Source organism: Tetrao urogallus (assembly GCF_951394365.1).
Source record: "Tetrao urogallus genome assembly, chromosome: 6".
NCBI lineage: Eukaryota > Metazoa > Chordata > Aves > Galliformes > Phasianidae > Tetrao > Tetrao urogallus.
In genome coordinates this window covers 55,080,781-55,101,825 of record NC_136819.1, presented here as the reverse complement: position 1 = coordinate 55,101,825, position 21,045 = coordinate 55,080,781, and the positions used below count along the sequence as shown (strand labels likewise).

Genomic DNA, 21,045 nt, shown 5'->3' with positions numbered 1-21,045 from the left:
GGAAGCACAGAGAGGAAGCCGGAGGGTTTCCAGATTTAACGTTTCTTTAGCTGTGGGTTTGAGACAGTGAAAACAAAGAGGGACTCGGGATGGCCTTTCTCAAGCAGAGAGGACAGGCTCCAAAGGGAGCTAATAAATAACACTGTGCTCTTACTCTGCAGCACCTCTTCCTTGCAGGAGGGTTGACTCCTGCCAGCCCCAGCCGTCATGCTGCTGGAGCAAGTCACTGGGTCATCTTTAAGATCCTCAGAATGAATGTAGATTGCGGGTATTCAGGCAGAAGTGCACCACAAATAGGTGCATGGGAGGGATTGGTAGCTAAATGCAGTCCAAAAATATATGGGTTCTGGCTCTGGCCCCTCCCTTTCATTTAAACCTATCTCTCTACAGCATCTGTAAACCCGAGCAGAGGTTGTGCAGGGATGACAAATGACCTGTGAAGATGACAAACGACGCTGCATGCTTTAAACCTGTGCTGAAAAGCTGTTAGCATGGTGATGCTGGGCACATAGCTCTTCAGTAGGAAGCTGTCCTCGGGCAAGCAAGAGTTACCTTTACATCTAACGTTTCCTCAGCTGTCAGATGTAATATCACGGTCCCTTTGCGTTAGGAAAAGGCAACAATGGTGTGTTTGCAGGGAGAACAGGGAAAAAACATGATAAATAGGGAAGTGAGTGATGACTCTCCAATGATATTGTTTTTCCCAACCAGATGGCCTCTTTCCTGTCTGACTGTGCCTTCCAACCTCCAGAGAGCTCTGCTTTCCAGCTTTCTGCTCCATGTGCATCTTTGTCCTGGAGCTTGACCACGGGGCTTGTGTTGATATAAATTTCCTCCATTTAAAATCAATTTTCCCTTTTTTTTTTTCTTTTTTTTTTTCTTTTTTTTTCTCTGCAGTAGCTTAGAGCAAAATCTGGCAGAGAGGAAGAGGAAAAAATAGCCCGGCACTTTGCCTGCTAAGCCACCTGGGTTGAATGAGGAATGCTGCAGCCGGGCGATACCTGCAGTTGTGGCTGCAGCAGGTTGAACACCATCTCAGGTGTAATTCTCCTGGCTGACACTCCTCCCCTTCCCTCTCCCCCAGCCAGAGAACACGGCTGTGTATACAAGGCTGGGGGTATTTCTCAATAGGAAATGTTTATGGTTTTTATCTTTCAAGGTAATTCCCTTTTTAGTTCCAATCACAACACACTTTTGTTAAAGCGAGGATTTTCTCTGTCTCCAGCCAAAAAATGCATCTGTTAGCAATCTTTTTGGATTTTAAACTGAAGCTTTTTAAACAATGAACCATCTGACTATGAAAGGCATCTGGTCATGGTATATTTGCTTATTGTTAGCATAATTTTTAAACCCTGGGAAAAGCATACAAGGGCCTGTGTGCATTTGTAGAAAGGAGAGTGTAGGAAGTATTAAAGAAGAACTGCATAGCCTGTGGTTTAATGGGATGGTTCAGATCTGAGATAGCAACTTTGGGAGATTCATATTGAATAACAGCCCTTCTCAGCAGCTGTGAGGCTGGCAGGGTCACTCTGTGAGCATTTGGCAGAGCACAGGGAAATGACATTATTTGCATTATTCGTTTTTTTGGTGTATGGATGCCACTGCTTGTGCACACCTGGCAAGGGTTCATCCACGTTGGCAGAGCTGTGCTGGCTTGAAACTGCAAACCTGGCAGCTTAAACCTACTTGTGCTACTGCCTGCTTCTTTTTCTACCCAGCAAACAGCACCCAGGTTGATCGTCCTGGACTGTTCCTCTCTTGGCCTTGGAGATGCCAGAACTGGGTGGGCTGCTGGCAGTACCGAACTTTACTTTGCTCTCCTTTGGAGCTTGCATAAAAACAAATGCATTTGCTTCCATTTTTGCAACTGGAACAAAGTTTTTAGAAGGAAGATTCTGCCCTGGTGAGTCTGGCAGCTGTATTCCCACGCACATCTCCAGGTCAAACAGAGGCTACCTGCTTGTCCCGGACACCTGACGATCTGGCTCCTTTCTCTTTTAGGCTTCTTCTTAACCTTCCTTGTGGGTGTCCTGGAGGGAAGTCCTCCTTGGGCAAGCCAGCTCAGCAGCTTGTCCCAAGAGGGGGGTGTCTACCAGAGTTTCTAGTGGTCAGATCTCTGGGGTTGGCATGGAGCTGGCTGTCAGTCCTCACTTTGGTGCTTCTTAGGAGTCAGCAAGCAAAGGAAACACATTTGGAGGTTTTCCCCGAAGCCTTGGGCTTGCCTGGTGTGTTCCTGCCTAACAAGCTGGTAGTCGTGGTTTGTAATGCAGAAAAGTGTTGGGCAGGCTGCAGAACTGGGCTTTGGAGATTTTTGTTTCTCCTAAGGCCATCAGGCTCATTGGTGGCTGTTCTTGGCAACGCCATGCATTGAGCTGGTCTGATGAGCATTCAGACCCATACATGGGGAAAGGAGGAAGGAAAACCACACTGTGTGACAACCACTCTGGGTCCCCAGCTGCTTCCCTCCTTCCCCACTGACTTCCTACCTACTCACACCACTTTCCTCTCCCTGGCCAAGCTTCCTAATGAGAGAGGAAGTGGAAGGCTTTGGTGACTAGAGGAAGAAATTGAGAAATGCTTCTGTCCCTGGTTCCCATGGGGTGGGATGTGGCGGACCATCATGAAGAGCTGAATTTGTTACATCCCACATGCCTCCAAAAACCTGCCTGGGTGAATTCACTCCATCAAACCTTGGTGCCTGGAAAGCTTCCTCCTTCATCCTGCCTCTGAGCAAAGCCATGTGAGTCACTTCCCTCTGGGCTCCTCACTTTGTCAGGAGGCTCCTTTATTGCCACCAAATGCACTGAAGGACACTTATTGGTGTGCTGTAGACCATTAGCCACAATAATTACCACTGCTCAGCATCCTGCAGTGAGCCAAAGGAAGCCCCTGCCCTGATCTTTGGCTGCTTTATTGCGCTTTCCCCTTTTGCATGGGAGGCTGCCTTTCGACAAGCCTGCCCGGCTGCTCATGTGAATTAATGAGGTTCTGCCACACTTAATTGAGAGCACTCTTTAAATTGGGGGTTTCAGGGAGGAAATGCAAGAGCCCGAGGGAGCCGAAGCAAAAGGAAATATTTATAATGCAGCAAGTTAATTATAAATGAGCAATTTAGCCAATTTTGTTGTTCAGCCTCCTTCCCATCCCCTGGAGACCTTGGTGTTTTGTGCTCCACCGCTCCCTTTCAGTCCTAAGGCAGCAGCAGGTCCGTGTTCACGCTGGGGCAGCAGTCATCTCATGGTTCCATGCTGTGCTGTGGTGGGATCCCACCCCCTTCCCAAGGCTTGGTGTTGCTGCTGGAAGGGGCTGGTGGTAGTGCTGATGGAACCTTCGTTAATTCCCCCAGGAGGGAGCAGGAACTGATCCCATTGTGGGCAGCATTCAAGGCACACGTGTGCAGTCTGGCTGCACCATTCCCTGGGACAAAGTGAGCGTGCCAACCTCTAAAGGGAGGAAGAAAGCTGGCACAATGGAAATCTTTATCCATAGACTTTGCAGGGCTGGTGCTGAGCCTTCCTGCAGCAGGATTGCTCAGAGGGATGGGCTGACAGATGTGCACAGGCTTGCAGCATCCCTGTCCCCCTTGTCTGTTTTTAACTGCCTTGGGCACACATACATGTTCTCTCCATGTCTGCTGCACACATATGTGCACCAGCAGGTGCTGGGGACTCACCCTCTGCATCCTGCAGCAGCTGTGTCAAAGCTGGCAGGGTTCTGTGGTCCCAGCCTGCTGTCTGTGTTCCCATGCAGTGTCTCAAGGCAGGTTTGGATCAGTGAGCTGGGTTATGTTGGCACCCATTATCAGATTCAGGTGAAGTGAGAAACCAAAAGAAGCCTTGGTTTGCTCCTTGCTCCTGCACTACGCAGCTAGGCTGAGTGCATTGGGGACGTGGGGTCCTACAGCAGCCCAGGGGGACACTGCATAGGGATGGCAGAGGCAAGTTGCCCTTTGGCTGCAGGCAGAGCACAAGGGATGCTCTGTGGGTTTCCTCAGCTGTGTGGGAGATCTCGCAGTATGACTTTCTGTCTTTCTGTTAGATCCATCTCTCAGCACCTAAGTGCTTTCTCCATAATCCTGAGCAGCTGCAGGATAACTGTGACTTCACCATAGCCTGGCATGCTAATTATGGGACTGCTGTGGGCACTGCTCTGCCAAATCCCACGGTGGGAAGCCCTGATCACAGGCAGCTGAGGTAGCTGAAAATTGATGCACTGAGGGCATCCCTCCTGCCTGGAGATAGCTGGGAGGTGGGAATGGTCCCTGCCCCACAGCCATCACTTCAAACAGCCAGTTGGGATGATAGTTCCAAATGTGGCCAAAAATGCAGCAAGATTGGCAGCCAGATGGGTTGCTTAGGGACAGTTGTTTCAGTTGGTCTGTTTGACAAAGGACAGCAAGAGGTCTCAGGTCTCACCTCTGCCCCTCCATCCTCTTCTTTTCTACTCAGGGCAACTTTTCCAGAGAGAAGCCCATGCCTCCCATTCTCCCTGCTTGTGGAAAGACCAGAGCATATCTATCTCTCCCTTTCAGAGTCAGTGTTTCTCTCTCAACCAGCAGATGAGCATTTCTCATGTTGGCAGCAGATTTAGACAAGATGGGGATGATTTTCTCCTCTGCTGAGTTTGGACACCACGCTGGTCCCCTCAATGGCTGGGGATGTGATGGCAGGTGACACGACCTGTGGGATTTTATAGGGATTTTGGGGCACTTGTAGCTGGCAAAAATGTTTTGGCAAAGCACAGGTCTTAATGGTTCTCTCACCAACACAGAGGCAGGCACTGGGACCTCCTGCAGTTTTATTAGGCTTGGCAGTGGGTAGGACAGATTTTTAGTTGTTTTTCTAACATCTTTGGAAAAAAAATATTCTGCTGATTCCCACTTGGATTAAAAAAAAAAAAGTTGAGAGAAGGTGAATCAAGTGTTTCATTCAAAACTTGGGTTCTTGGCAGGAGAAGGAAGGGCGAGCAGCCCAAACTAATAAAGCAGAGGGCACGGAGGCGTAAATACAATCTTCTTGTTCAGAAAAAAGTCTTTTCATTTGCTTTAAACTTGACCAGATCTGTGGATAAGCAGTTTCTCTCACCTCGCATGCTGGGGGAAATGCCTGAGGGGCTGCCACCTGCTCACTCCTGAACTTCTCCTGTCCCCATCCCATAGCCACACACCACAAAGGCTCACTAATTCTCTATTTTGTCCTCTTGGCAAGCTGTACCTTGAGAAATTTGGATGCACAAACATTTCCCATTGATGCCTCTTGAACCAAAGTAAATATTTTGGTCTCTGTTGACTTGCAGAAATCAACTGGACTATCAGTAGTTGTCTGCACGCACGGATGTGGGAGCACAAGAGTGCCTTGTCCAGTTCCTTCCCTAGCAAGGAATTGCAGTGTGGGTTAACCCTCATAAATACCTCACGCTGCATCTTAAGTTTAGGGGTGGATTGTTTCTTCTGGTCCAACCTGAAGGAGATATATTTTTTTGTATCCTTTTTCTTCTTTTGGTAGATTGCACTGCATGTGGCAGGGGGGGTGGAGATTCATGATCCTTGAGGTCCCTTCCAACCCTGGCCATTCTGTGATTCTGTGATTCTGTGATGTAGGGAAAATAGAGCGGGGAAAGAGTTGGTCTTGAGCTGTTCCTTCAGAACATCTGTACATGCGGTGTTATTTATCTGAGCATGGCTCAATAGTCTGTTGGTGATGTCCTACAGGAACATGGCAGACCTTGAAAACTTCTGCTGGGTTTCACCAGGTGCAGAGCATTGTAACTGGGATGACCAAATAGGGCTCTGCATCAATCACTGTCATAGGTCATGGGCTCAGGGGACATCCTTTGACAGGGGACATTGCCATGTGCTTGTTCTCTCCTACTAACTAATGAATCCCCAGGGAGCTGTCTGTTTTGTGCCAAGAGATTCTCTTATTGATATGTCACAGCCTTCCTCCAGGTGTGGAATCTTGTTCATGTCATATTTATGTAGCCTTCATAGCTTGTAAAAACTCTTTTTTTTTTCCCTCAAAGCACATTCACTGAGGCTGTACAGCCAAAACTTCAAGGGCACGGTAGAGTTAGTACAAGAGAAATCTGAGTGTAAGATTCCAGACTGATGCAGCATCACTGGGGCAGAGCATAGTCACAGATAGATGGCAGAAAGTACATTGTATATAAAAAAGTGTGTATTTAATAGATCAGGTAATGTTCTGGAACCATCAGCAGTGAGTTCAGAAAACAGAAAATTGAGCCTATATTGATATCGAGTAATGTGAAAGCATGAGGGAACATCGTAGATGGTTGGCTCTAAAGGGCAGGAGACGTTAATGCCATTTTTTTCTGATCAACTCTCTTTGTTTTGCTTTTCCCCACTCTCTGCAGGACCAGGAAGAAAATAAAGGGGCCACTAGCTGGCCTGAGTTTTACATCGATCAGCTGAACTCAATGGCTGCTGTAAGTATTTCTGCTGTGCTACAGCACTGATGACAATGATTTAAACCAGGAGAAATGCAGGGACAGGTTTCGTTGTTCATTGGACGCTGCTCTGGAGTCAAAAGTTCTCCAAGGCACAGGGGTCTTTCATCTAGCTCCAAGCCAGAAGGCTGCAAGACTGAGGGCAAACAGGGATTTTCAGGCTGGTTTTAGGGAAGCTGTCTGATTGTTCAGTGGCAGAGAAGCACCAAGCTGCCTCTGCAAGGAAAGTGAGATCTCTGCTACCGTTCTGTTCCCTGCTGAACTGGTGGTGGTTGTGCTGGGTAAAAATGAAATAGCACTGTGGGAAATACAGTTCCTGTAAGGCAGGGCTGCACTGGGAGACCTGGGAGATGTCCCATTGATCCCAAATGTGAATACAAGATCCTGTCCCATTTGGGCTGCAGGGCATCCCTGCAGCCCCCCCACCTACACAGGTGCACACAGGATACACAATTACCAAAGAAGGCTAAAAGACCCCACCTCTCTCACCCTCCATCACAATTTAGCACTTTTCCCCTGTGGAGTCTCTGTTAGCATTGCCTTAGCCACCTGCATCCTCCCCGTAAGTGTCTCTGCTTTCAGAGTTGGTTTCAGGTCCCAGCTCCATCTCCTGCACTGTGGTTTGGCACATTGGGGTTGCTCATGGCCTTTCTGCTTGTGCCTGCCCCTCATCTCAGCTTTACATCTTTCCTTTTGCAGAGGAAATCGCTGATTGCTTTGGAAAAAGAAGATGAGGAGGAGAGAAATAAAACAATAGAAAGTTTGAAGACTGCACTGAGGACGAAACCAATGAGGCAATTCTCTTCATTTCCTTGCTTTATTGCTCTGGTTATAGCTTTTGATTTGTGTTCTCTGGCAGAAGAGTTTTAGAATAGAAATAGAAATGGGAGTAGTGCAGGATGGGGAGGAGACTTGGGACACGAAGGTTCTGAAATTGCATTTGCCGTTTTGAATCACCTCTTGTCATTTTGTTCCTTTTCTTCAGTCTTTTTAGTTGCAGAGAACCATCAGCACAAAATCTTTCAGATGCCTCAGGTTGAATTCTGGTGGGGAATAATTGTTCCATTATAATTGCACTGCTCATTGTGGTTGTAGAAGACGCAGCTCTTGTTTGCAAATGCATTACACTCCATTTCCATTTCTCTTCTGCGATGATTCTGGTGTAGTAATTGGCAAGGAGTTCCCAGGGTTGGCAGTTAGCAGCTGGTTTCCATGAAGCCCAGCACTCGTGGGTGCTGGCTCCTGCCATTCCCAGGTAGTAGTCTGCAGTGAAACTTCCAAGAGTGCTGAAAGTGTTTTGTGAGTCCATCACACTGAAATCATGGGTCGATGGTTTGACCAGATGATCTTTCCCAAGAAAGAAAGACCAGTGGTCCTTCCCAACCTTGATGATTCTGTGAAATTCAGAGGGATGCAGCAGGCTGTGTAGAAAACTTCATCTGCGGGACGTATTTTGGCTTTTGGAGAAGTGAACAACAAATTTCCTATTGACTTTCCTGGAATAAGATTGGCCTTTCAAGCAGAGAAATCAGTTTTCACTCAGACCACAATAACACTTTTGTTGCTGCATATGAACACTAGTGGTTGTAAATTAAACTCATCCCAGTGCTGGGATGTTTTTTGGCTCACTTGATGTGCAAGCTCACCCCTTCTGCCAAAACAGAATGTACCCGGCCACAGTGGCATCAGGCAAAGAGGTGTTTTTGGAAACACATGTGCAGTTTGGGTGGGTTATGTCTGCATGTTTTGTCTGCCTCAGGCACAGCATGCATTTGCAGTCTGCTTGCTATTTAGCAGCATTAGAAGTCATCACCAAAATCTAAAATCTCTGCTTAAAAATGTGTGAGATGTGCACAGCTGAGGAGGATGTGGATGGAGAGGCAGCAGGAGGCAGAAGGTCCAGCAGGCATTGAGGGAGTGGGCTTGGCTGTCATTGGGGTTTCTGTGGGTTGGCTGCAGCTGGTGAGAAGACAGTTTCACTGCTGGGAAGCTTTTTCCCATCCTTTCCAAAACTGGTCCTAAAGGAGGCGGATCTAAATCTCAGGTTGGGGATAGGGGAGGCTTTGCAGCAGCATGGCTGTACCATAGCAAGTTCTTCACCTCCGATGGGAAGGATGGAATTCTGCAGCCCTGTTGCTGTGCTCTGGGCTGTAGGAGTCCTGCAGGCTTTCTGCTATCCAAAGACCATTGCAGGAAAATTTACAGAAAGGCATTCTGGATGTACAAGAACAGACAAGTCGACCCTATTGGTGAGTTGAGCAGTCGTTTAGCATTTGATTTTAAAACATCCCTCTTCCTGACAGGTTTGTAACCCGATTCATCGACCTGGATGGCTTGTCATGTATTCTGAACTTTCTCAAAAGCATGGACTATGAGACAGCAGAGTCTCGAATACATACCTCGCTCATTGGATGTATAAAAGCACTAATGAACAACTCCCTGGGCCGGGCTCACGTCCTGGCCCATTCGGAGAGCATTAATGTAATCGCTCAGAGTCTGAGCACGGAGAATATTAAGACAAAGGTGGCAGTGCTGGAAATCATGGGCGCCGTGTGCCTGGTTCCCGGCGGCCACAAAAAGGTACTGGAGGCTATGCTGCACTACCAGAAATACGCCAGCGAACGGACTCGTTTTCAGGTGGGTGCCTCTCAACTCATTTTTACACTCCCAAAATTTGGATCTGGGTCTGGGAAAACCATCACCTGGTGCTGGGGGAAGTGGGAGCCTCCCCAGAGGGCCCAAATCAGCATTCTTGTTCTTTTCTTCTTCTGGGTATCTGAATGCCATGTATGCATGATTTGCTATGGTCATGTGAATTTGATAATCTATGAATTATAGCAGACCAATGCTGTATCTGTGAGAGCCACAGCTGAGCAAAGAATGGGAAAAGTTATTTAAGGCAGTTCCCCCCAAGAATGCTTGCTTTTATAGAGTTGTCAGGAATGAAAGTAAAGCTGCAGTACATCTGCATGGGCAGATGTTTGCAGACACAGGTTCTGTATGGGCTGTGCTACACCATGCAGCTGCTGCTGGTGAAGTGTCACCAGTGAACTGCTGTGGGGGCTTTGGGACCACCAGGAGTAGATCATGCAGCCCCGGGGCTGTTAACTTACACTGTATATTTGACAGACGCTGATCAATGACCTGGACAAGAGCACAGGAAGGTATCGGGATGAAGTAAGCCTCAAGACAGCAATCATGTCCTTCATCAACGCAGTCCTGAGCCAGGGGGCAGGCGTGGTGAGCTCTGGGGCTCTTGCACAGGGTGGTCTTTGGTGGGCTTGGGTTTTCAAGAAGCTTTTTGAGGAAATGCACCTTGCTGTGTTAACCCTACAATTGTCCCTCACAGGAAAGCCTGGATTTCAGACTTCACCTGAGATACGAATTTCTCATGCTTGGAATCCAGCCAGTCATTGACAAACTAAGAGAGCACGAAAACTCAACCCTAGACCGGTAAGTGGGGACACACAGCCCACTGTTATTTTTCCCCTTTCCTTACATGCATAATTTCTGGTTTTTGGACTTGGCCTTTGGCTCGTCTTTAGGAAATGCTTTGGTATCACCAAATTCAGAGTAGAAAAAAACCCATCTCTGCTGCACTCCCGCATAGAATTGAGCTGGGAAGGATGTATCACCCTGGTGGGATGCTGCCAGTCCTCCTCCTCTTCTCTTCCAAGAGGCTCCTTAGAAAGGCTGCAATTACTTTGCCCTCTGTCTTCCTGAATTGGTTTTTCTAGCTGGCAAGATTGAAGGCAAACCTGTGGAGCTGTGGGAGCTCTAGACTGAAGTTCTCATTGGTGTTTCAAGTCCCACTTGTCTCTGGACCACTGCCTGTTAGCGAGCTGTTCTGGAAGCTGTTCCAAACTGGCTGCCTTTTATTTACTGTCATGCACATATCCACTTTTAATAGGCTTTTTCTCTCTCCTTTCTTTCCTCAGGCATTTAGATTTTTTTGAAATGCTTAGAAATGAAGATGAACTGGAATTTGCAAAAAGATTTGAGCTGGTGAGTGTGAACGTTACTGGTGCAGAGACTGGCACTTGATCTTACAGATCCTTTTAAAGGCGCCTGTGTAGACTGGAGCAAAGTTCTGGCTTTTGGATCAAATTTGGTGGCTGTAAATCTGCCTCCTGTTGCCCTGCTCTGTTGTTTCATCTCTCTTCTCTCCTGGCTGCGGACCAGTGCTGTTCAGCCTTCACTGGGCTCTTGTGATTTTTCTTCACCCTGGGAGCGGATGGCTTGTAGGATTGGTTGCTCACTTTCATCCTTAGGCCAGACGCCACTTTGCTCTCTTCTGCAGGTTCACATAGACACCAAAAGTGCAACTCAGATGTTTGAGCTGACGAGAAAGAGGCTTACTCACACAGAGGCATACCCGCACTTTATGTCCATCCTGCACCACTGTCTCCAAATGCCTTGTGAGTATGGTGTGGGGAGCAAAAACACACACTTCCAGGGGCTTCACAGCACAACTCCCCTGTCCAGGGGCGACAACCACATCCCTGCTGCTTCTCTCAGCCTCTCCCCTTCCTCCTGTCCAGATAAAAGAAGCGGCAACACTGTTCAGTACTGGCTGCTGCTGGACAGAATCATACAGCAAATCGTCATTCAGAGTGACAAAGGGCAGGACCCCGACGCCACTCCGCTGGAGAACTTCAATATCAAAAATGTTGTCCGAATGTAAGTGCTCGTCCACCATTCTTTGGGTTTGCTGTATGAGTTCAGCTGTTCAAGAGGGATAGCAGGCAGGGCAGCAAGGTTTGGGATTCAGCCCTGGCAGTGTTGGATCATTTAGACCTACTCAGCAAGATGTGCATATGAATTAAGCTCAACCACTGTGTCCTCAGTGAGCTGTTTCCCTCGACTGTCACTGTCACTATGCCTTACTCATCACTCACTGCTCTCACAGTGATGTTTCTGCTCCTTGGCTGGACAAGCCACAGTCCCTGGAGGGGAGCAGAACATGCCAGTGTGCAGACTGTGCAGTCAGGAGCCGTGGGAAGGCACAGCTGAAGTGTCTGAAATACCAGCATGGGAGCTGCATCCTGCACAGCCCCAGCTCCTCTGCACAGTGCTTCTCAGTCATGTTTTTTACTGGCAGTGTTTGCTGACCACATGAGGGATGTCTCACAGCGCTGCTTGTCTCCTGCTTTTAGGTTAGTCAACGAAAATGAAGTTAAACAGTGGAAAGAGCAAGCAGAAAAAATGCGGAAAGGTGAGTGATGGAAAAATGAAAGGCAGAACTCTAAGCGTGTTAACTCTAAGCGTGCACAGTAAGCTAGGCAGATAGCATTTACATGTTGCACTGAATGGGCTCTGTGTGAATACTGGGTTTGTATTATGCTATGGGGCTTACCAAGGAAATAGATTCTTATTTCTTCATGGGGTCTGCAGCACAGAGGCAGCTTCGGTCAGGGTGTCGCACACACTCCCTTCCCTCGGCTGCGTATGAGGAAAGTGTGCACCATGGGTTTTATAACCCCACACGCTGCTGTTTGCTGTGCTGGAGAGTTCATCACACGGGCTGGTGTGGGGGGCTGTTTCAGAGCACACCGAGCTTCAGCAGAAGTTGGAGAAGAAGGAGCGGGAGTGTGACGCAAAGGCCCAGGAGAAGGAAGAAATGATGCAGACGCTGAACAAGATGAAGGAGAAGCTGGAGAAGGAGTCCAGTGAGCACAAACAGGTCAAGCAGCAGGTGGCAGATCTCACGGCGCAGCTCCACGAGATGAGCAGGGTGAGGCCCCAAACCTCCTCCCCGTTGCTACTTCATCCCAAATCCCCCAGAGTTGCTGTGCAGTGATTTCAGGAAGTCAAGCTACAAAGGGAGCTGAGAAAGGTGCTTGTTTGTAGGGCCACCAAGATGACCATCCCTGGGGATGGAGCTATCTCACTTCTTTATCTGCATTTGACCTCAATCAAGAGTGCTGAAGCCTCTGTGTAATCCCTTTGCTGCTTAAATTTTGGCCAGAAACAAAGGTGTTTTTTGGATGGTGCCCTCCCTCTGTGTGACCAGTCCTTCCTCTCTTTCTCTCTCAGAGGGCGATCTGTGCTGCTGGCCCCGGAGGACCTCCTTTGCCACCAGGAGCTCCTGGTGGCCCTTTACCACCTCCAGCTCCAGGATCCCTCCTTCCCCCTCCACCACCACCCCCACTCCCAGGGGGATGTCCCCCACCGCCACCCCCCCCACCACCTCCTCCAGGTGGCCCCCCGCCACCTCCTGGTCCCCCACCCCTGGATGGAGTGATGCCCCCTCCAGGAGCACCACTGGGCTTTGCCTTCAAGAAGAAGAGCATCCCACAGCCAACGAATGCCCTGAAGTCCTTCAACTGGTCCAAGCTGCCTGAGGTAAGGCAGAGATTCTTCATTTGCACTTTCAGAAGGCCATGTTGCTCTGCAGAAAGACACTCCAATGCGCAGTGCTCCCTCTGTCTTTCAGAACAAGCTGGCAGGCACTGTGTGGACCGATATAGATGATGCAAAAGTGTTTAAAGTCCTGGATCTCGAAGACCTGGAAAGGACGTTCTCTGCCTACCAAAGACAGCAGGTAACATCTGGCTGGGGCTGTGCACAGGCATCCCCAGATGCCGTGATTAGGAAGTTGCTTGGTGTCACATGTGGTCTCAGAACACTCTTCCTGCCCTTATTTCATTCTAGTGCTTTGTTTGCCAGATTGACTCGATCAGGTTTATCCTCTCATTTGCCTGCTGGTGCCTTTGCCTTGAAATGGTAGCTTACAGCTAGATGTGACTGACTTTACCCCTGCCCATGTACCTGACCGCGTGTGCCATGGCACGGGCATGCCTGTGTCATAATGATGGATCACAAAACAAACAAAAATGACAGGGGATGTATGAAAATAGCCCCCAGATGTGGCCACGGTTGGGTAATGTTTTTGGATCGCTCTTAACAGCCACTGCTTCATGTCTCTGTATTGGGTGGAAAATTTATATCCCTCTCTGGCCAAGAAGGACTAAGCTTTACCCACATCTACCATGGGTGGATCTCCTCTTTTATTTTTGTAGTGAGCCCAGAGCAGTATGTGAGCTTTGAACAAAATGCAAGTCCCAAACCAAAGGAATGACACTGCAGACAAAAGACTCTGCTTTTTAATCTCCTTCTCAAGCAATATGGCCCCAGTTTGGAAGGCATCAAAGCACATGAAGAAAATAAGACGCTTGTTTCACCCCCGACAGGAGCATTAGTGCTGACAAGCTATGAGGCTTTTCAGGAATGCAAGAGAAAAAGTGAGGTAGAGGCTGAAAATGTTACGCTCACCTGGCTGCAGGGTGGCAGGAGAGGCCAGGCTGTCCTGCTGTGGCCAGGCTCAGACACAGGGATGGGGCTGGGGAGGAGCAGACCCAAACATAATCTCCTTAGTGTAAGAGCTTAATCTCTTCTGGAGGCTAATGGAGGGCAATATCAGGGTGGATTAGAGCAGAACAAATATCAAGAGTAACAAACCAGGAGTAGGTGCTGCCCTGGTGTGGGAATAGGTGATACAGCGCTGGCTCTTGCTCCTTACATTTTTGGAGCTTGACCAGTGCCTCCTGAAGGTGGAAAAGATGAGAAGGAAATTCAAAGGAAGTGAGAATGGAAACCTACCATGTCAATGGATGGTTTGCCCTTTGGCCAGAGTCAGAGAGTCATCTGATGTGCTGCTAATTACTGCCCAGCAGAAATCTGAACATTATTTGGCTTGACTGAGGTTCTGCTGAGTGAGGTGAGATGGCTGGTTAGTTTGGACTCGGCAAGGAAGGGGAGATGCTGCAGGGAGGGCTGTAGCATGGGTTTGTGTCCCAGATGGGATAAGCACTGAAAAGGAGCTGAACATGAGAGCCAAAGGTGGGGTAGGACTGACAGAAGATGTTCCCATATGTGAGAGCACCTGGAAAGGAGATGGAGAAAGAGGATGGGAACTGTTACCTGTGAGGTGCTGCTGTGGCTGGAATCCAGCTGGGCTGCTGCCAGTCCCAACCATGGGAGCATGACACACGAATTCATCATGGCCAAATAAAGCCTCTTGGTATCATTGCCTTGTGCAAGTGGAGCTCCCTGACAATGTCCCTGGTACCAAACCTGTGTCCTCACCCATCTGTGAGTCCCTCCAGGGTGCTCATGGGGCAGGTGGGGTCCATGAAAGTCACCAGTTGTCCACAATGACAGGCTCTTGTTCACTGCAGCACTTCCTGAGCATGCAAAGCTCTGCTGTTGAGATGAAAAATGCAGCTCTCTGAGGCAGTTTCATTCTTCTCTTACTGGGTTTTGTACCCTGGAATGGTTACAGTAAGGAGGTAGACAAAAATTGTAAATACTCCTTTTTGCCACCACTACAAAGTTTTGGTGTCTGGAGGGTCTCTGCTGGTTGGCACTGGAACAGGCTGCCCAGAGAGGTTGTGGATGCCCTGTCCCTAGGGGTGTTCAAAGCCAGATTGGATGGCGCCCTGGGCAGCCTGGTCTAGAATTAAATGTGGAGGTTGGTGGCCCTGCCTGTGGCAGGGGGGTTGAAGATTCATGATCCTTGAGGTCCCTCCCAACCCTGGCCATTCTGTGGTTCTGTGGTTTGCTCATTTCTTCATGCTGAGGAGTGTCATTGCCAGGTGCAGTTGATGCCCCAGCGGGTTGGAGGCAACTTTGGAGTTATCTGTAGGGCAGGGACATCCCTTAACCTTTGTTGTAGGTGAGGTGGCTCTGTTACAGATGAGACTTGGCTGCTTGTGTTGCTGTAGTGCCTGGAAATCCCCATCTGAGTAGCAGACAGACTTAGTTACATTCTTAGTTTTAAGCATCTCCTTCAGTGCTTTTCCCACATCCCAGACTGGGAGGTACATGTAGGCTTTGCAGTGAATTCTGCAGCTCTTGGGAAAGAGCCCTTCCCCACTGAGCACCCTGGGATCCACCCCTGGAAACATCCCCACCCTATGCTGGCAGAGCAGGGTCAGGTGTTCAGGGCTACCAGGAAAGTAGCTCCCTCCCATCTCTGTGGCAGCCACTGGCCTGCATCCTCGTGTCATGGGGCTCTGGGAACATCCCCTGCCCCTAAGACTGTGTATCAACACTTACCAATCTTGCTAGATACAGAAGGAAAACACACAGGGCCATTGCAAATCATTTTGTCAAGCATCTTTACCACCTCTGTTGATCTGTGGAGTCAAATTCTGCCTTGGCAGCAGCCTCGGGTCTGGCTCAATCATAGGGCTGCATTTTTCATCACATCTGTCTGAAATGCAGCAATAGCAGCTTGGGTATCTTTATTTAGGGCTGTCGGTCCCCCTTTCCTTGCAAAGCCGCTGCTGAAGGAAGCCCTGGCACCTCCGCTGAGTGGTTGGGATGCTCAGCAAAGGGTTGGTTCCTTCTTTTCTTGGCTGATGTTTCCTTGTCTCCCAGCACGTTTTGTTCTGCTTCTCAGCCGCAGCGTTATTTTTCCACGCTTCAGGAAAGCTTCACACGTTGTTGTTGTATGTCTTGAACCTTTGCTGAGAACCATTTGCTTACCGTTAGCCACGCAGCGAGAGGGCTCAGGCTCGGGCTCAACCCCCTGCCAGGCACCCGTGGTGAAACCTGGGATGTTTTGTGTTGTTGACAGCAGAGCCATTTCCCATTCTCCCACCAAACCAAACCCACACACGGTTCCTGGGCTGATAAAATGCTGGCAGCCAGTCAAGGAAAAACCTGCGTCACCTCCGAGCGGAGGGGTGGGAGGAAGAGCTCTTGTAAATGAACTGCATTTGGAGCCTCCCTGCCTCCAGCTGACCTCTGGCCACTGCATGCCTTCTTTTTTTTTTAAAAAACAAAACAGCAACACCCAACACGCAACAAACTACTTATGCACCTTTACAGTCTCCCTCCCCATCGCAGTTCTGCTGGACCTTGAGCCAAGTCAAAATAAAAAACAACAAAACGCACTCAGAGAAAAAAGGATGCAGCCCAGCAAACAAGGAGGGAAAACTCCCTTGTGTGTGTGTGTGGTCTCATGGTAGAGGTTATTTGCTGCACATGCTTCCAGCCTGCTGAGTGGGGCTTTGGGGTCCTGGGAAGGGCGAAGTGCAGGCTGGGCACTGGGGGAGCATCCCTGCAGGAGGACAAGTTGAGGCGAAATGCGTTGCCATGGCGAATGGTAAAGTTTTGCTGTGGCTAGATTTGCTCCGGGATGAGAATCTCGTTATTTCCACTTGAAAGCCCTGTTTTTCCTGGCAGTCGTGGTGACACTTTATCCACTCAGATTCACAAAAACCAGCAATTTTCTTCCCTGGCGCAGCAGGCTGAGCACTGCTGCATGGGGCCGGCGCTGGTGACAGGGCTTGGCAGGGTCCTCTACGTGTCCCCAGCATCCTAGCACCGAAGCACCTTGGTGTGACCCATCCATGCAGCATCTTCCCTTCCTTCCCTCCTCCTCCTCCTCCTCTGCATCCCTTCATCCCCACTACTCTCCCACCCTCCCTTTTTTAGCAGTGGCCGACCCCGAGCGCTTTCTCCCTTTCTTCCCACCCCACTGTGTGACGCCTTTCCCTTGACCATGCTTTGATTCCTTTGGATTTTGCCGAGATCACTGAATTGCATGTGTTTTTACTGCCTTTTTCCATGCTTCTGCTATGGCTGTAGGACTTCTTTGTGAGCAGTAACTCCCGGCAGGTAAGTGAGCATCCGCAGTGTCGGAGCGGTGAGGGCAGGGTTGGGGACACGGGGACGTATGCAGTGGGTCACAGTTGTATCCTAGAGCCATGGAATCACTGGAGTTGGACCCTGTCTGGAGGCTCCCTTAAAGATTGAGATGAACAGGCTTGTACCTACAGGAGGAGCCCAGCAGAGTTCTGCACTGCTTATCCCAGCAGTTTCCCATTCCTTATAGGTGTTCTTTTAATTCATTCGAGAAAAAGAGTAAAAAGTGGAACCTTCTTCGCTTGTTTTCTACCCATAGAATGGTGGTTCTATCTCTGAAACAGTGCTCATCTGCAGCACGTGGGATCTCGCAGCTCTGGGTTATGTTCCTCCCAGCAGGGTTGGATACCAGGTTTTAATTTCTTAACCTTACTAAAACATGTAACATGGTCAATTAAAACTGCTCAACCTGAGCTCCTTGGGCAACCCTGCAAGATCACTTACCTTTATCTGTCCATCCGTGTGCAGCCACAGCACTGTATATTGCTGTTCATTGGAAGGAAGCAGCTGCTGAGGAGATTTAGGTGCTCGTGCCGCAGGGATTTGTGCTTTCAAATCCCTTGTTTTGGAAGCGTTTCCCTGAAAGAGCCTCAAACACTGCAGGTTGCATTTGGAAATCTGGTAGCTTTTGTTGGTGGATTTGCTGTTGGGACTGATGCGTGAAGGGTGGCTGCAAATGGCTGGAGAACAGGACAACAGCAGACTGTGTGCAGCCACCCATAATGAAGTATTTCATGCGAGGACTGAACAAAGTATCACAAATATGTATGCTAAGAAAGCCCTGCTTTATGTATTCAGCAATGCTTGTGCGTTTGCAGATTCTTAAATTTTCTCTGTCTGAGAAAATATTTACATTTCTAACCAGTGGCTTCAAAGCCCGTTCTGGTTTATGAAGCGACTTACTGTATTTCAGTTGCAGGCTTTGGGTTTTACCCGTAACCCGTGGTGACACGGGTCCTGATTAATGGGGGCCCGCTGTGCATTGCAGTGGTATGTGCTGAGAGTACTAAATGCCTTCTTCATGGCTTTTCTCCATGCTTTTTTCTTTTTTCTCCCTATTATTTTTGCAGAAGGAAGATGCTATCGACGACACATTGAGTTCCCGGCACAAAGTCAAGGAGCTGTCAGTCATAGATGGCCGGAGAGCTCAGAACTGTAACATCCTTCTCTCCAGGTATGGCTGATTTGGGGGACAGGGTGTTGTGGTCCAGCCTGGGGGTGCTGCTCATACACACAGGGGCAGCTGCACCCCGTGAGCCATAGCCTTACACCTTCCATTGCAGGGTCACTGCTGCACCAAGCTGCTGTTCTGCTTTTGTGGCACCAAGGGCCAGCTGCCTCAAGCAGTGCTGTGGTATGCATTGCCCAAATCTTGCCTTGTCCAAATGCAGGGCAGCAGAGCCAGTATGGGCAGCCCGCATGGCTTCCTTCCCTGGCACACTACAAACAAAACCTCCGGGTGGGGAACAGTGCCCGGTTTCTGCTCTGCATTGCTTCTAGGGATTTCCTTATTTCCTCAAATGCAGTAGTCAGAATAACAGGGATTATAGTGAAAGCGGAGCTTAGAGCAGCATGTGGATGAGTGTGTCTGCATCAGCAAGCTGCTAGAAAGCAAAGCAACAGGACCAGGGCCACTGCCTGGGTTGCTCCCCTGCATTGCATACAATCAGAGCGTATTCAGGTGAATTCAGCACAAATGCTTGTGCACACAAACAAACAAACACCACCTTTGGCATGAAGGGGAGCTACTCAAGCACTTGACTAAAGGGGCATTGGAGATGCCTCTCCGGATAAAGGTCTTCATATGCCATCACCAGCTAGTTTTTCTCTTCTAGTGATGGCTGGAAATGAGTTGTCATTAATTAATCCAACAGGAATGAGCACTGCCTGTCTGCCCTGTCCTTTGAGTCCCTCCCTAGAAGACCAGCGAGTGGGGCATGGGGCTGTATGATTTTTCCCAGCGTCGTGATTTCTAGGCACTGATGTATTTAGCAACATAAATATATAACATGCCAAGGAGGAGTGAGCCCTGACTTTCAGCAGATCTAGACCTGCTCTCCTCCAGCAGTTGGCACTCACCTGGGCTCTTCCTACCCCAGGGGAGACACCAACCCAGCATGAGCTGATGCTGTGGGGTCCATCCTGTGCTGCCTGCTCCCAGGGACCTCTGCAGGTTCAGCTCACACCCTGCATCTTCAGAAAGCTCTGTACCAAGCCCTGTCCCCATCTCTGAGCAGAGCACAGATCTGCTGCTGCAGAGGACTGGGTATTGTAGAAGCAAGCTGACTTTCACATGTGAAAGGACCTGTAGGCTTGGCCCCTTGTTTAACCCAGACATTTGTAAGCTAAACAGCTATTGTCTGGCTTGCAGCGTGGAAAGATTACGGCCAGTGAGATACTTTATCTCTCTCTGTAGATTTATTTTTTTGCCTGCTTCCCTTGCTTTGGGAGAAATTACTGCACAGTGAGATCACTGAATTTTCCTTCAGCTTGTAATGCAGCACAAGAATATTTTTAACATTTGCTTTTTTCCTCTTTTTTAAGAACGCTCCAGCAATGCCGATGTCGGTGCATTGCTCCATCTTACTCAAGGAAACCCTGCCTTTGCTTTTGCTCCGGGTGTACATGTGTGTATTTTTAGCGTGCTGCCTTCTGCAAGATGCAAATCAGAGCTTTGCTGCATCCCTTTCTGAGCGTGCTGGCAGTGAATGGCTCGTTTGATTCCTCTCTCCAGCGAGGCAGTGTCGAGCATTTTTCTCAAATGAATGTGGCTTTTCAAGAGGGCGCGTCCCCTTCCAGGCGGAATTTGTTTTTCCCCTTCACACTTATTACATCCTTCCCGGGACCCTACAAAAGCCACGCAAGCAAGCCCAGGCCGGCAGGCTGTCACTTTGCATCGCCGAGCTGCTGGCCTTAAATCCCTGTGACAGCAAGCACTGTGACCCCGTTCCTCTCAGACGGCTCGCGTTCGACAGCTGCTGCCAGCAATGATAATTATTGTGGTTATAGATAAGCTTCTAGCTTTCCCTGGCCCCTTTCCCATCACATTGTCTGAGAAGCTGTTCTCTTCTGGCGCCCTGTGATTGCTCTCTGCCGATCCTGAAGCAGCCTCTTGTTCTTGGCATGGCGTTTTGATGATTTCTGAGAAAAGTTTGTTCAGCCCTTTTATTGTGTGTCTCTATTTTATTACTGGGTTTGCTTTTAATGAGCAGGGCTTAAAAAGGCACGCTCGCCATTCAGCACACACCCAGAGGTAGTCACAGTGGAGCTTCAGGTGTGTGCTGTGTGAGAGGTAACTGCTCACCAGCTGCCTTCTCCTGGGAGCATATTTTCCACCTCCAAGTGTCTCAAACCAGCAGGTGTCCATTTTTTCCTGGGTGGGGGCTGATGTGACACTTGGTGGTGGCCTTAGCCTTAGCACGGCTGCTTGGGCGCAGTCTTCATAACCAGCATCAGAGGTCTTGTCCTTCCAGGCCACTGCCATCTTATAGGATCATAGAATCGTTCAGGCTGGAAAAGATCTCCAAGATGCTGAAATCCAACCCCAGCCCACCCCCACCAGGCCCACTGACCACATCCCTCAGTGCCACATCTCCATGGCTCTGGATCACCTCCAGGGATGGTGACTCCACCACCTCCCTGGGCAGCCTATGTCAGTGCATCACCACTCTTTCTGAGAAGAAATGTTTCCTAATATCCAACCTGAACATCCCCTGGTGCAACTTGAGGCCCATCACCTCTCATACTATCTCTGTTACCTGGGAGCAAAGGCTGACCCCCATCTTGCCACCAACCCATCTTGCCACCACCCCATCTTGCCACCACCTTCTTTCAGGGAGTTGTAAAGAGTGATAAGCCTCCTTCAGATGGAAGAGTCTCCTTCAGGTGGGATGGTGTGAAGACGGAAGAGCCTCCTTCAGACGG

The 21,045-nt window shown here is 49.2% G+C and overlaps 1 protein-coding gene across 2 annotated transcripts in view; it reads left to right on the top strand.

Moving 5' to 3' along the window:
- The window catches only part of DAAM1 (dishevelled associated activator of morphogenesis 1), a gene marked incomplete at both ends in the record, with an annotated part of 48,256 nt that overhangs the window by 16,143 nt on the left and 11,068 nt on the right, over positions 1–21,045 (top strand). The window contains 14 exons of one of the 2 annotated variants that reach the window (XM_079537273.1): positions 6,373–6,444; positions 7,165–7,259; positions 8,769–9,102; positions 9,595–9,705; positions 9,815–9,918; positions 10,404–10,470; positions 10,766–10,883; positions 11,007–11,145; positions 11,622–11,680; positions 12,012–12,199; positions 12,502–12,810; positions 12,902–13,009; positions 17,065–17,094; positions 18,192–18,295. In XM_079537273.1, the coding sequence (XP_079393399.1) occupies positions 6,373–6,444; positions 7,165–7,259; positions 8,769–9,102; positions 9,595–9,705; positions 9,815–9,918; positions 10,404–10,470; positions 10,766–10,883; positions 11,007–11,145; positions 11,622–11,680; positions 12,012–12,199; positions 12,502–12,810; positions 12,902–13,009; positions 17,065–17,094; positions 18,192–18,295 (1,838 nt within the window). The remainder of the gene's footprint in view (positions 1–6,372; positions 6,445–7,164; positions 7,260–8,768; positions 9,103–9,594; positions 9,706–9,814; positions 9,919–10,403; positions 10,471–10,765; positions 10,884–11,006; positions 11,146–11,621; positions 11,681–12,011; positions 12,200–12,501; positions 12,811–12,901; positions 13,010–17,064; positions 17,095–18,191; positions 18,296–21,045) is intronic. The other variant, XM_079537274.1, reaches the window with a different exon arrangement.